The 16,328-nt window shown below is 48.1% G+C and overlaps 1 protein-coding gene across 8 annotated transcripts in view; it reads left to right on the forward strand.

Moving 5' to 3' along the window:
* The window catches only part of CHD8 (chromodomain helicase DNA binding protein 8), a 1,687,145-nt gene that overhangs the window by 358,612 nt on the left and 1,312,205 nt on the right, over nucleotides 1-16,328 (forward strand). For all 8 annotated transcript variants that reach the window (XM_069633907.1, XM_069633913.1, XM_069633911.1 and 5 more), the window contains exon 8: nucleotides 4,390-4,445. In XM_069633907.1, coding sequence (XP_069490008.1) covers nucleotides 4,390-4,445 — 56 coding nt within the window. The remainder of the gene's footprint in view (nucleotides 1-4,389; nucleotides 4,446-16,328) is intronic.

Consider the following 16,328-nt stretch of genomic DNA (forward strand, 5'->3'; position numbering starts at 1 on the left):
AGGTGCCAAAAAGCTTTGGCAATACGTTTTCATCCAAACACGCAAATACCAGAGTCCTAGTTAGTTAAATTTCCATCACCAATACACAGAAATCTCTTGTAGTTTCGTTAAAATCTGTTGCAGACAAAAGATGTTGAAAAATCGTTACTCAATATGAAAATGCATGTAGATTTTGTGGACATATGAAAGAACAGGAAACCTTGAAACACCTGCTTGTATTATGCCCGATGTTAACAAATACTATATCTTCCAGAACATTTTGATTGTGAAATAGTTTGGACCACAAGATTTCAGCTGTTACACTCAACGTACAGGACTTGGAGTCGCAATTGTAACATTTTTACCGCCCCTGGCCCTAGTTTGAGCTTGTTGGCTTTACTCACTTGTACCTACTCCTATCTGACTGAGTTTATGAAACAGAGATGATCCCTATCTGGTACAATAAAAAACAAGAAAATCACCTTCTGCACAATGTATTTTAATTTTTCTTATGAGCAAGAATGTATTTATGTCAATCTTATATTATGAAGAATTTTAGAAGATCAACTATAAATTTTCCTTTTTGATTTGAAATTTTAACTATTTGTATAGATCTGTATTTTGTATATATTGAAAGGTTGATTTTATTCAACCATCACAATAAAAAAAAAAATACTTATGCACTGGACGTCAGTGCAGCTCAGCCAGTACAGGAATGTGAAACCTGCAACATCTCCCAGAGACTAGTTGCTGTCCTATTTGCTGCAGTAAAGAACAGGAGGATTTTCTGGAGAACCTTGAGGTGGAAAGAGCTTGTTACCACCCATTTAACTGAGGTGCAATAGACCAATCCATGTCTAAATGAAATTGCACATGGTTTACCACAGCCGAGGGTAGCGGGGGGAGGGAGGGGTAAGCTCCCATATTAACTGGCCACAAATCTCCATTCCAGGACTCGCCAAAGATGTTGGAGAAAGCAAAAAGGGATTCAAAGAACCCCTGCAACCCATTACTGTAAGGTGTTGTGTGCTACTTAAAACAACACACGCCACACAAGTGAATACAGTCCCTCTGCATTGGTAAAGTGTTGAGCAATGGAAGCTGAGCAAAAACTGCTTTCATTGCCTCCGAAGTTGGATCAGGGTTCATCGCTTGATAAAATGGCTGTGGGCTTGATGGATGTCAACTGGAAGGACATTTCCCCCAAAATTTTAATTGTACCCTAAGTGCTACCTTATGTGTATTGAGCTGCTAATGTGGTAAAAGGGCTACATGTTTGGTGTAGCCAATCCTAAATCACATCTACCATCCTACACCACAGCACGCTTTCAGGTTGACCAGTCACCCTGGGATAAAATTGGGATGCTTCTAGAGCTCCCTTACCCTCGTAGCCATGTGGGCTACTAACTTCTGCATACTAGAAAGTGGGGTTCAGTGACAGTGACTTCCGTAAAATTCTCTCATTACCAAATAACTGGAAAATCCATGAAAATCCATGCAAGGCAATACAGGATTTGAGACCCAGGACCCCAAAAGTGAAAATCTGCTGTCACAAAGGGTAATGGGCTCTTGTGGAAACCTAACCATAATGGATGTAGAGCATCTGAGTTAGAGTATTTGTCAAGGACATTCTTGATGAGACCTCAGAGTAGAGCATATTAAGGAAACCTTTTTAAACCAGATCAGGGAAAATCAAAATAATTACCAGGTCCTGGCTACTGAGTGGTTGGATGGGACTTTAGGTCATGCACTGAAGGTGTCGGCAAGTCTTCCTCACATCCATTCTTTAGATATGCCTGTGCTTACTTTCACATTGATTGGGACTTGCTGTATAAGTGCAGAGGTCCAAGTCGAATCAGGAACTTTCACTTGTCAACTTTGTCCGCTTCTTCCCAGGCAAATCTTTTAGAAATGGATTGAACCTTGCAGCCAGTCATTCATTCGAACTGGTTTTCTAACTCATTGGAACCGCCGTGTTGGCAGAGGTATGACCATGTATGACCAGGTTCTTGAATCTGTCCATGTTGGCTAGGGCAGATGGAGGTATAGTCCAAAACAACTGGAGGAGCCAAAGTTTGCAGACCTCTGATAGAACATCTATCGCATTCACTGTCACTCAGGAATATGGCCTGGCCTCGGGGCGCATCCTGCATTTGAATGTACACTGATGGCCCGTAATGCCCGACATTGCTACATTGGTTGTTGCTGCTCTTTTAGCAAACGCTGCCATTTAGGTGAGGGGCCTCAAGTGTACCCTCATGTGGAACGTGTTGTCCCTCAGTGGTGTGAGAAACCTGAAGGTGTCTCACCCTCTAGTCCCCAGTGATCTGCCATCCAGGTGGCCAGGACACGGTCATCGCTTTTGGATACAATTCCTGGGGGTGGACCAGTGCCACAGGATCACCTGGCTGAGGGGCCTCTGTGAGTGGGATACCAGATGGCCAGAAAGATCCCTTTCCCTGTAACACCTTTACCGCATCCTACCAGATAGGATACTTAGGAACTCAGCCTCCATCCCACCCCCTTTCCGACACAAACACTATCTCACAAACTGCTCACCTTAAGAGAAAACGGACTACCACCCATGCCATATACCTGACATTTCCCAATGCAATGGTCAAGCAGGGTCAGGCAGTTACTGACCATTACACACACCCGACTTCCATTACACTTCCCCACACTGACAAAAGGCGGAGCACGAGAGCACACTCTGAGCAAGGCAAAGCACACGAGGAAGCAGCAGTTCCAAGATGGCAGTTTAATACAAGGCGAAAGGCGGCAAGACTGTAGGGGATCACAAGGAGAGAAGTACCCCTGACCTTTTCTCCCAGAGACCGTTATGTTTCCCATTCTCGAAGGTTCATGAAAGTAAGACCTGGAATCAAAGCAGAGGAATCCTGCATTGTGTGTCCGAGGTACCCAGGGCTCTCCTGTGTGGATAGTCCAGGCGGGGATAATCGCTTGCTGCTGTGGTACTGTCCTTCGCTTCAACAACAAAGCAGTGCCAGTGAAGCCACACAGCCGGTGAGTTCAGGAGACTGATACCAGACCGCTCTGTGTTGAAGCCAAGGTTGCAAGCGACAACATTGTATAGAGAAAGCTGAAGCGAACAGTGTATGAAGCATATGTGGTAATCGTGAACAAAATTAAACAGTTGAGTGATTGAACTTTGAAGCCAAGATACGATTCCGTAGAATGGTGCGGCACCACATGTTTGCTTATTTGAAAATCTGTTAGGTATCCAACTGAAAAGTGGCAAAAGCGAAAGTCATAAAGTATTTTGTTAAGAAAATCGAAGTGGTCCTGCAACGGGTCAAGCAAAACCCTGTGCACATTTGGAAGTCTTCGATGTCAATGGCATAAAACAATGGATGACAGTTAATGAATTTGGTCCGAGCTTGGCGGAGGGAGACTGAACATTGTGTTAAAGGATCTGAGCCCGGCTGATGGGGATCCGATATGAGAAACTGAGTACTTGTGAAGTCCTAAGAGAAAAATAACTTGTTTGTCGCATCAGGCCCTCTGAGAGAAGGGACTTTGAAAGGCAAAGAGAGTTGGGTATTGAAGGCCCTGATGCGAATGATTGAACTGTAGCCTCTGGCTAGAGAAGCCAGACACTGTGCTAAGCTAGAGTGTACCGCCTTGTCCCATGCTGAAAATGTGGAGAAGGGAGGCCAACGGCCTGAACATCCTCCCATATCATTTGTGAACACTTTTTTTTTTTTTCTTTTTCGTAAAATTGTTTCCCACGCCATTTGTATTTAGAGGTAAGGATTGGCAATAGGTTTATTAGTATAGGCCCTTTTATTTTGACATGCCACCACTAGGACAGCATTATTTTTTGATGGTTGTAGCTTGCTCCCATCTGTAGATTTAGAATTAGATGGATGTTTTTCCAGACCCTTTTTAAGTTCAATGAACACCCTTGAACTGTGGTTACTTGTCTGTCTTACTGTTGTTACCAAGCCTTCTTACAGGGCGGTCTTTGTTTATCAAATGATCAGAGGTTCTATACCCATTGGGGCCACTGTGGTGTCATCTGGGAAAGGACCAAATATAACCTTTGCCCTCCCCCAAAATAGTTTGGTTTTATGGTGCAGAAGAGAGAAGGCGATTTGTAGATGGTGAGCACATGAGAGATATGGGTGGAGGGGGCGGTAAATGGGTGGAAAGGAGAGCGGCAGGAAGCGCCCCTAGCAGTCGATGATCCAGCAAGGTGAGATGAGTGGGTGGGATTGTGAGCAGTGTGCATGGAGGCACGTACCCTAGGCTGGTCTCCCATGGTTTCCTGACCTCATCTCAATTTTGAGTGGTTTGTAAATGATGAAGAAAGTTTACAAATAACTGGTTTGCCATGTTTTTTGCATCATCAATCATCTGATTAGTCTGTTCTGTTTCCCTCTGCTGCAGCTACCCAACGGCATGTACATGGAGGCGGAGGAGTTCTTCGTCAAGTACAAGAACTAGTGAGTCTTATTTTCATTGCACCTGCGAGGCTGGATCTGGAGGAAGGGAGTACATTGTTTAACTGGTTAAGGAACCAGGCTGCCTGGGAGGGTGCGGGGAACGTTGCATGAACTTCCTTTGCACTGGTGTATGATTTTCCAGCCTTTCTAGTAATTATTTTGGGTAATTTCAATTGTTCTCAGCATATTCAAAAGTAGGGGGTGGGGCTCGTAGACCAGACCAGAATGCCTCTTGGCTGTTGCTTTTGGTGTTGTGTTCAAATGTAACCCTCAGTTACTTCTGAGAGCCTTGAGTCCCTGCAGGATGCTGCAATGCTGTAAAAAGGCACAATTCAAATAGTGGACACAAAGGAAGTATCAAACCATCGCAGCATATGTGCTGGGACCCAAGCCTGAAGTGCCTCTAACACTCCTGAATGCCCTCTTCTTATTCATGGTAGTTTGGCCCATAGAAGTCACCAAAGTGGTATTAAGGCTTTTATTTGTAAGTTCCCAACTCACTGCATTGCTTACCTGTGCCTACTCTGCTGGCAGTCCTGCTATCTTGTGTGTTCTCTTTCTAAGTGCTTGTAATGTGACCATAGGACCCCTCTTCAGCTTATGCTCGGCATTCCTGTAAATCCAATGCCTATACTACTCCTTGTGCTGTAGCTACTGCATTTATTTCAACTGTGTAGTTGGGAGAACCCTCTTTTGTAAACACGTTTGGAAGATTTTTGCACAACCCTCTTGTGTGTGCTGTGTAATCATCTTACCTAATTGTAGAGCTGTTAGTCACCCAATAGGATGTCACGCAAAAGGAAAGACGAGACTCCAATTATGACTATAGCAGAGAAGTTATGCTTGACCTCAGGAGGAAGGAAGCCTGACAGGGAGGTACAATTACTCCCAATGGACACAACACTTCATATTCAAAAAGCATACTTTATTTGTATGGTCACATATAAAATACATATTTATGAAATTAAAAATAAGTACTCTGGTTTAAATCCCATAGATCATGGTAAATAAACAGTAAATGACCAGTTAAGTGCCAACTCGCTCCTTGCCCAAAATGTAAGCCCCGAAAGACCCCTAAGCAATAATTACCATTCGCAATCCAAGCTTCCCACACAGAACCTGGCTACAGGTTTCCTGCTAAACTCTAAATCCAAGTAGTATGTATGATACATATGTACACAGAACAAAGAAAGCACTTAAATGTAGAACACAGGGCAACAATATGTCCAGCACTGCCAGGAAGATACCATAATGCAGGATATATTGTACACAGTCCCTAAGCCCAGAAGGGTATATTTCACACTAAGGAGGCAAACATTGAAATAATATTTCTGGGACTTTTTGATTTTGCTTATGTATAGGCTACCATCCAGTGATTGTCTTAGTATTACATATTTTTTAGAATTAGGAAAACTGCATTAACACAGGCGTTCCCATCCTATCTTTATCCTACATTTACAGGGACCCATGATCCTTCACTTGTTGCTGTCCTCCGATTGTTTTTCAGACCTGACATCTGTGTGTGTTGTGAATGCCCCTGAGGGTAGCTGATGTTTTGTACTGCCCTGTTGCTTACTTGTGAGGAGGTAGGGCTGGCGCATGTGATTCTAAACATACACCAGCCACAAAGATGTTTACTGGGTAAGTAATATTTGTCTCCTGAGGTGTGTGAGTCTGCTTATATGTACATACTTGGCATAGATTTTCAAGCAGTACCTATAGATGGTATTGAGCGAGCAGTGGCTACAGGAGAAAAAAAGATGCTTAAGTTCTGCTTGCCCCACCTGTGAATCAGCTTTTGATTGTGGATTGACACAACAGTGTTTTGTAAAGGTGTAGACTGAACTCCCAAGTTGCAGCCTTTCAGATTTCTTCCAATGGCACGTTGGCAATAAAAGCAATGTTGATCCTGTGCCATGTGTAAAGTGTACTTTTCGTGTAAATGGTAGTGTTTTATGTGTCAGTGAATAACATAATTCAATGCATTTCATAGTACATCTAGCAATGGTGGACCGGATTACTGGGTCACCATCTCGGCCCAGTGCAAAAGAGACAAAGAATTGCTTGCTTTTCCTATTGTTTGCCTTATGAAGGTAAAATATTACTGCTCTACACATGCCTAGTGTTTGCAGTGCTTTTCCCCCTTATTTTGAGTGTTTGGAAAGGTAAATGGCCATTGGATGGTGTTAGAATGGATTTCTGAATTATGCTCTGGTGAACAGATGTTGAGGAGGCCACCGTTGTTTAGTGAAACAGGGAGCACCACTGCTAAGTTAGCCAGGACAATTCAAGGTAGCTTGGAGAGCAGTCAAGGCTAGGTCTCAGGAGTGGGGTGATCGAAGGTCTTGGATCAGCACACAGTAGGACACAAGAATTACCCTTAGACAGTAATATATAAAAAATGTACAAATTGGGCCAGAACACACATGTGAATAATGAACACAGTAATACTACTACTTAAACACACACTATCTCTATCTCTCTCTCTCTCTCTCTCTATCGCGTGAGGGATCTTGGGTACAGTGGACGTCACACTAGGGATAGTATTACTGGCACGCCTGTGTCGACGCCCATTTTCGACTTTCGAAAAACAAACTGTAATACTCCGCAGCTTCCACTAGATGTCGGCCTATGCACAGCATGTGAATCTAAGCAGATACAAGCATCAGAAATACGATTACGGTGAGTAATGTATCCCATATATATATCTCTCTGAGGCTTGTGGAAGCTGCGGAGTATTACAGTTTGTTTTTCGAAACTCGAAAATGGGCGTCGACACAGGGCGTGCCAGTAATACTATCCCTAGTGTGACGTCCACTGTACCCAAGATCCCTCACGCGTCTAGGATCCTCAGATTGGTTTTTTCCGCCATACTGGTCGGAAGCATTTTGCGGAGTCCCCTGGCCTTAACCATACTTTTGCTAAAATATTTAAAATATTAATCTATTGACATCCTTCCCCACCCCAACGTCGAACTTCGACACTCGACGCCGGCTGGAGAAGAAATCGACCGTCGGCTGCTGCATGACGGATTTGGGCCTCGGAAGGCCTGTAGCCTCGGCCCGGGCCTTGGAAGGCCTCTGGCCTCGGCCCTGCAAGTAGGGAGAGTGGGGGGTTGTACATACTCTACACTCCTGGTATATAGGTACACCTTATACATTTACTACACTTAACAGCCCGCTGCCTCAAGGTGCATATGGAGGGTACCCCTTTTCAATTCTGCCCCAAGTGCAATCGCAAATACCCTTGGGTCGACAGGCACGCCACGTGCAATCTCTGCTTGCCGAGGGACCACCCCGAAGCGAACTGCAGAGCGTGTAGTAGGTTTAAACCTAAGGCACTTAAGGACCGTTCGAAGCGTTGGGCCCACCACGCCAGGCAGGCGGCCATGGCAGCGGAGGGCGCCTTCAGCGACGCCGTACTTTCGGACGGCGAGGGCATTACGGCGTCGAAAGACAGCCGAGCGCAGGTCCCCAACCTCGGAAGGTCGTCCGGCAGGGCGGCTATGGGGAAGACCCCCGGCGACACAAGCGCTTCACACACTACACACACTAAACACACGAAGTCCAACCGAGACTCGACTACGTCGAGTTCTCGGAAAGAGGCACAAACAGAACGGTCCGATTCGGTGTCCTCTGGACGCTCGCGATCAAGATCGCCGCATGACTCCAGGCAATCATCCACTTTTGCCAAGAGTGCCTCGCTCCCTAGGCTAACAGAAGTTCAATCGTCAGAAGACGAAGACGACTTCCACCCCCAGGCCGCGCTCCAGGAGTCGGAGGGCGCAGTCAAAATCAGCGAGGCCCCACGTTCAAAGGACAGGGACCCAACCCCCGATCCTCGACGCCAGGCGTTGAAAACCTCCGGAGCCACTAAGGGACAGGGAAAACATTTTTCCACTCACGGGGAGGGTGGAAAAAAGCAGAAGAAGCAGCCTTTGCACTCTTCCACACCTGTGAAACACACCACTCCCCCTAAACAGACAGACAAAACCAGGTCTGCTGATATGTCTAAAACCAGCAAATCTACTCAAGATAAATCCCATAGACTTGCTGAGAGAGTCGTTCCCAGTTCCAAAAAATGGTCGAGTGAAGACCTAGATAGGGTCATGTCAAGGATGTCTTCTTTGGCTGATTTTTATGATAAAAATCCAGAACATTTCCTCTCGTATGATCCACAAGGGGCGACACCCTCAGGCTCTGATGATCCTATCCCCCCAAGTAAAAAGCCCCGGTTTGAAACACCGATGAGGTCAGACCACTTCGAGGTACAACCATACTCAAGACCATACTCATTGTATCGAGGAGAGGCTTCCTTTGGTGAGGACCAAGAATTTGGCATGGTAGAAGAGCAAACCGGGGATGATGAGGACCAGGAAGAGGAAGACCCGGAAACATACAGAGTAGATTCCCCGGTAGAGAACGAAGCCCCGGTTACCGACTCCCCGGTCAATAACAACCCCTCCTAAACGAGGATCTCGCACGCGCAGCAGAACATTTCCATATTGACACCCACGGTGTCCAGGAGGAGAGGGACTTCGCAGAAGAGTTAGTTGGAGAAAGGAGGCCTGTTGCCCAGACCATCCCTATCCTCAAGTCCATTCAGCAAAGAATAGACCCGTCCCTGGTGAACCCGAACCTCACCAGAACAGTCAATCCCAGGGTTGAAAAACTTTTCAGGGCAGCCCAGTCTGACCCTCTCTATATAAGAGGACATCTGAAGCCAGACTCCCTAGTTGTCACCAACACTCGTAAGAGGGCTGGAACACCCTTGTCGTCCGAAGCTCCTCCTGACAAGGAGAGCAAAAAACTATACGGCTTCGGCAGGAAAGTAGCCTCAACGTCCGCCTATCAAGCAAGGATTGCAAACTCCACCACCCTGTTGGCCAGCTACAACTGCCATCAGTGGGAAGAAGTCGCGGCACTCATAGCCTCTGCTCCTGAACCTTTAAAGGGCCAGTTAGCTCGGATTTCCGCAGAGGGTAGAGCCGTGTCTGGTTGCATTTTGAAAGCAACCTTCGACGCCGCGGACAACGCAGGCAGATTGATAGCAGAAGGCACTGTTATCAAAAGACATGCGTGGTTACGGCAGTCTGGTTTTAAGGCAGAAACCCAGGCATCGTTGTTGGACAAACCGGTGGAAACCGATCTGTTTGGTAAGGCGGTCGAAGACGCACTGAAAAATGCCAAGGACCAATACGAAACACTCAAGTCCCTTGGCCAGTTAACCAATAAACCCCCTAACCAGAGAGGGAATAGTAATTTTCGTCGCCCACATGGCCAAAATTCCCAGAGAGGATCCAACTATTCCCAGGGGCAGGGTACACAGTGGAACAACAACCAACAGTCTACCCAGAGTTACGGCAGGGGTAATAGGAGAGGTCGTGGTAAAGGCAGAGGCAGCCCCAGCAAGGGAGGCGGCACGCCTCCACCAAAGCAGTGACGCTCATTTCAGGGTCCCTTCTCACGCAACCCCAGTAGGGGGACGCATTTCCCACTTCACCCAGGCTTGGGAAGGGATCACATCAGACAGATGGGTGCTGTCAACACTATCCACAGGATATTGTATAGAGCTACTGCAGCGTCCCCGGAACCATCCTCCCCAGGAATTTGCAGGACAAACATTCAAAGGACTATCGACGACCTCCACGAGTTAGGCTTCTCAATCAACGAGAAAAAGTCAAGCCTGGTGCCAAGCACCTCCAAACAGTTCCTAGGAGCAATCCTAGATACCCAAGAGGGGTTGACCTTTCCTTCAGAAGAAAGAATTTGGAATATACTACTGAAAATTCCACATTATCAGTCAGGTCAACAAATAACGGTACGCAAAGCAATGCGTTTACTGGGCATGATGGCGTCATGTATTTACCTGGTCCCCCACGCGCGCCTGCTCATGCGTCCCATGCAGGAATGGTTGGCGAAACAGTGGTCTCAGGCAAGTGGTCAGTGGGACGATCTAGTGGTCGTTTCGCAAACACTGGTACAAAGCCTTCACTGGTGGACAAGAGAGAATCTCGCACAGGGGAAACCCTTTTACGATCCCGAAGTACAGGCAGTAGTCAGTACAGATGCATGTCTGACGGGGTGGGGGAGCTCACCATCTCCACCACACAGCTCAGGGTCTCTGGTCTCACTCAGTGGCCAAGAACCACATCAACCTGCTAGAGCTTCTGGCAGTATTCAGAGCGCTTCAGGCGTTCGAGCCCCACCTACTAAACCTGTCAGTGCAAATCCGGACCGACAGCACAACAGCCATGTTCTACCTGAACAAGCAAGGAGGGACTCGCTCGCCAAATCTGTCCAAGCTTGCGGATGCTCTGAGCAGAGACTCCCTCCCAGAGGAACACGAATGGGTTCTACACAGAGAGGTCGTAGAAGAGATCTTCTCTCAGTGGGGTTTCCCCACTATAGACTTATTCGCCACAAGCGAAAACAGACAATGCCCAGGATTTGCATCCAGGTTCCCCCAACCAGACTCCCAGGGGAACGCCCTGTGGATGAACTGGTCAGGGATGTTTGCGTACGCTTTTCCACCAACGCCTCTCATCAGGAAAGTGGTGAACAAGATGAACAGAGAGTCGATGACGCTCGTCCTAGTTGCTCCCATGTGGGCAAGACAACCGTGGGTCCCACACCTACGCAGGATGGCGGTGTGCGAGCCCATCAAACTTCCAGCCTGGTACAACCTACTGTCCCAGCACCAAGGTCAAACAGTGCACCAGCAACCCAACTCAATGAACCTGGCAGCATGGCTCCTGAGGTCATAGAGTTTGGACATCTCAATTTGCCACAGAGGTGTATGGACATCCTAAAGGAATCTAGGAAACCAAACACAAGGCACTGTTACTTTGACAAGTGGAAGAGGTTTTTTATCTGATGCCAGAGTAGACAAATCAAGCCGGTTGATTGCACTCCTTCCACTATTGTTACATACATGCTCCACCTGCTAGATGCAGGATTGGTTTTTAACTCACTGAAAGTACACCTGGCAGCCCTGTCGGCTTAGACCACTTCCCATAGCAAGGTTTCGTGGTGGGAAGTACCAGTAGTTAAAGCCTTCATGGAAGGAGTAAAGAGACTTCACCCTCCTATTTCAAACCCACCACCAGGGTGGGACCTTAATGTGGTGCTAGCCAAGCTCATGGGCCCCCCTTTCGAACCCATTCATAAAAGCAGTCTCAAACACCTGACTTATAAAACGGGCTTCTTAGTAGCTATTACTTCTATAAGAAGGGTCAGTGAAACTCGGGCTCTGTCAGTGCAGGATCCCTTCTTTACTGTCCATAAAGACAAACTGGTTTTACGCACACACCCTAGGTTCTCACCTAAATTTATATCAAAATTCCATGTAAACCAGTCCATCGAGCTTCCGGCTTTCTTCCAGGACCCGCAAAGCTCGGCTGAGGTGAAACTACACACCCTAGATGTGCGTAGGGCAGTCCTCTACTATGTAAATAAAACCAGACCGCTAAGAAAAACAGATCAACTGTTTGTCTCCGTAGCTACAGGCAGAGAGGTGGATCGCGTCTCTTAAGGTGCCATCTCGAAGTGAATTAACTGTATCCAGCTGTGTTACTCACTCTCTGAAAGAACTCTGCCTTTCACGCCAAGAGCCCACTCTACTAGAGGCATTGGGGCCACTCTGGATTTCATTGCAGATGTACCCCTTGACACCATTTGCAAAGCAGCTACTTGGAGCTCTATTCACACTTTTACTCAGCATTACTGCATTGACACCCATTCCAAGGCAGATACACAAGTGGGACAAGCGGTTCTAAGACACTTATTTGCTCATGACCCTTCTCACATCCCACCTCCTTCAGGTACTGCTCGCTAATCTATGCACAGCATGTGATCTAAGCAGATTCCACAAGCCTCAGAAGGGGTACATTACTCACCGTAATCGTATTTCTGATGCTTGTATCTGCTTAGATTCACATGCGACCCACTGAGAGAAGGCGCATGATTGCTTGTAGTCTTACCTTCTGTCTATCTGCTTGGATTATCTGTACCCGCGCTACTCCTCATGCTACCTCATATCAGAAAAAATACAATCTGAGGATCCTAGACGCGTGAGGGATCTTGGGTACAGTGGACGTCACACTAGGGATAGTATTACTGGCACGCCCTTTGTCGACGTCCATTTTCGAGTTTCGAAAAACAAACTGTAATATTCCGCAGCTTCCACTAGATGTCGGAATGGTTGGCGAAACAGTGGTCTCAGGCAAGTGGTCATTGGGACGATCTAGTGGTCGTTTCGCCAACACTCGTACAGAGCCTACACTGGTGGACAAGAGAGAATCTCGCAAAGGGGAAACCCTTTTACGATCCCGAAGTACAAGCCGTGGTGACTACAGATGCATGCCAAATCTGCTTAGATCACATGCTGTGCATAGGCCGACATCTAGTGGAAGCTGCGGAGTATTACAGTTTGTTTTTCGAAAGTCGAAAATGGGCGTCGACACAGGCGTGCCAGTAATACTATCCCTAGTGTGACGTCCACTGTACCCAAGATCCCTCACGCGTGTAGGATCCTCAGATTGTATTTTTCCGCCATACTGGTCGGAAGCATCTTGCGGAGTTCCCTGGCCTTAGCCATACTTTTGCTGTTATTATAATTATAATTCTTATTCATTCCCTTCCCCACCCCAACGTCGACCCTCAACCTCGACGACGGCTGGAGAAGTCATCGACCGTCGACTGCTGCACGACGGATCTGGGCCTCGGAAGGCCGCTGGCCTCGGCCCGGGCCTAGTAGGCCGCTGGCCTCGGCCCTTACAAGTAGGGAGAGTGGGGGGTGGTACATACTCTTTACTCTTGATATATAGTTACATTTTATATATTCCTACACTTAGCAGCCCGCTGCCTTACGGTGCGTATGGAGGGTACCCCTTTTCAATTCTGCCCCAAGTGCAATCGCAAATACCCTTGGGTCGACAGGCACGCCACGTGCAATCTCTGCTTGCCGAGGGATCACCCCGAAGCGAACTGCAGAGCGTGTAGTAGGTTTAAACCTAAGACACTTAAGGACCGTTCGACAAAGCGTTGGGCCCACCACGCCAGGCAGGAGGCCATGGCAGCGGAGGGCGCCTTCAGCGATGGCAGCGACGCCGTACTTTCGGACGGCGAGGGCATTATGGCGTCGAAAGACAGCCGGCGAGCGCAGGTCCCCGACCTCGGAAGGTCGTCCGGCAGGGCGGCTATGGGGAAGACCCCCGGCGACGCAAGCGCTACACACCTAACACACACTAAACACACTAAGACCAACCGGACCTCGACGACGTCGACTTCCCGGAAAGAGGCACAAAAAGAACGGTCCGACTCGGTGTCCTCTGGGCGCTCTCGATCGAGATCACCTCACGACGCAAGGCAATCATCCACTCTTGCCAAGAGTGCCTCGCTACACACATTAACGGAAGTTCGATCGTCGGGAGACGAAGACGACTTCCACCCCCAGGCCGCGCTCCAAGTTACCGAGACCGCGGTTAACACCAGTGAGGCCCCACGCCCGAAGCACACAGATACCTCTCCAGACCCTCGGCGCCAGGCGTCGAAAGTCTCTGGGGCCTCCAAGGGACAGGGAAAACATTTTTCCACGCACGGGGAGGGGGGGAAACAGCGGAAAGCACAGCCTTCCACCCCTGTAAAGCCATCCTCTCACCCTAGGCAGACAAGTAAACACAAGTCTACCCTTGAAAAGTCCCATAAATCATCACCTGCTAAAGTAATACCCTGTTCCAGGGAATGGTCCAGTGAAGACATAGACAGGGTTATGTCTAGGATGTCTTCCTTGGCTGATTTTTATGATAAGAACCCAGAACACTTTCTTTCATATAACCCTCAAGGGGCCACACCCTCAGGCTCCTCCGATCCTATCCCGCTAAGTAAAAAGCCCCGGGTCGAAAGACCTGAACCCTTCGAGGTTCAGCCTTACTCCACTCCATATTCTACTCCACTCCCCAGTTATCAGGGACAAGTTTTCCCTGAAGAGGACCAGGAGTTTGCAATTATGGAAGAACAAACCGGGACAGATTACTATGCAGAGGATGAGGACCTGGAGGAGGGAGAAGATGAGCAGGAAATTTACAGAGTAGATTCCCCAGTACAAAGCGAAGCCCCAGTTACTGACTCTCCAGTTGATAACCAGCCCCTCCTTAACGAGGTTCTCGCTCGAGCAGCGGAACACTTCCACATCGACACCCACGGTGTACAGGAGGAAAGGGACTTCGCGGAGGAGTTTGTAGGAGAGAGAAGACCGGTCGCTCAGACCATCCCTATCCTCAAATCCATCCAACGAAGAATAGATCCTTCCCTGGTGAATCCTAACCTCACCAGAGCTGTCAACCCCAGAATTGAAAAGATTTTCCGGGCAGCCCAGTCTGACCCTCTGTATATAAGGGGACATCTTAAACCAGATTCCCTAGTGGTGACCAACACTAGAAAAAGGGCTGGCACGCCCTTATCTTCATCAGAAGCTCCTCCCGACAAGGAGAGCAAAAAACTTTACGGGTTTGGCAGAAAGGTAGCCTCAACGTCCGCCTACCAAGCAAGGATTGCGAATTCCACCACCCTGTTGGCTAGTTACAATTGCCATCAATGGGAAGAAGTCGCGGCGCTCATTGCCTCTGCTCCAGAACCGTTAAAGGGCCAGCTGGCTCGGATCTCGGCAGAGGGGAGAGCCGTGTCTGGTTGCATTTTAAAAGCAACTTTCGACGCCGCTGACAACGCAGGGAGATTGATAGCAGAAGGTACTGTTATCAAGAGACATGCGTGGTTACGGCAGTCGGGATTCAAGACAGAAACCCAGGCTTCTTTAATAGACAAGCCAGTGGAACCCGACCTATTGTTTGGGAAAGCGGTCGAAGACGCACTTAAAAATGCCAAAGATGAATATGAGACTCTCAAATCCCTTGGCCAGCTTACCAACAAACCCCCTAACCAGAGGGGGAACAATAATTTTCGTCGCCCACGCGGCCAAAATTCACAAAGAGGCAACTATGCCCAGGGACAAGGTACACAATGGAATAACAACCAGCAGTCTACCCAGAGTTACGGCAGGGGTAACAAGAGAGGTCGTGGAAGAGGCAGAGGCAGCCCCAACAAGGGAGGTGGCACGCCTCCACCAAAACAGTGACGCTCAGTTCAGGGTCCCTTGCCACGCAACCCCAGTAGGGGGACGCATTTCCACCTTCACCCAGGCTTGGGAAGGGATCACCTCAGACAGATGGGTGCTGTCAACAGTATCCGCAGGATATTGTATAGAACTACTGCAGCGTCCCCGGAATCATCCTCCACGACAAAGAGTGCACTCCCTAGAGCATCAAAGGATCCTTCTCGAGGAGATCGCCATTCTGCTAGAAAAGGACGCGATAGAACTCGTCCCAGGACACCAGGTAAACAAGGGTATCTATTCAACTTACTTCCTTGTGCCAAAGAAAGATTTGACAATGCGCCCAGTATTGGACTTACGGCCTGCCAACAAATATGTCAAGCCCCAAAAATTCCGTATGACCACGCTACAAGAGGTAATCCCCCTCCTAAAAAAGGGGGATTACATGGCAACCTTGGATATGAAAGATGCTTATTTTCATATTTCCATGCTCCCAGCGCACAAAAAGTACTTGCGCTTCAAGGTGGACAGTCGCCACTACCAATTCAAGGTACTGCCCTTCGGGATAGCTTCAGCACCAAGGGTATTCACCAAGGTACTGGCGGTGGCGGCTGCACACCTACGCAGGGAAGCAATCCCGGTGTACCCTTATCTGGACGACTGGCTCATAACGGGGGAAACCCCAGGAATTTGCAGGTCAAACATTCAGAGGACTATCGACCTCCTCCACGAATTAGGCTTCTCCATCAACGAGAAAAAGTCAAGTCTGGTGCC

The sequence above is a fragment of the Ambystoma mexicanum genome, chromosome 13, assembly GCF_040938575.1.
Source record: "Ambystoma mexicanum isolate Mex_15411 chromosome 13, UKY_AmexF1_1, whole genome shotgun sequence".
NCBI lineage: Eukaryota > Metazoa > Chordata > Amphibia > Caudata > Ambystomatidae > Ambystoma > Ambystoma mexicanum.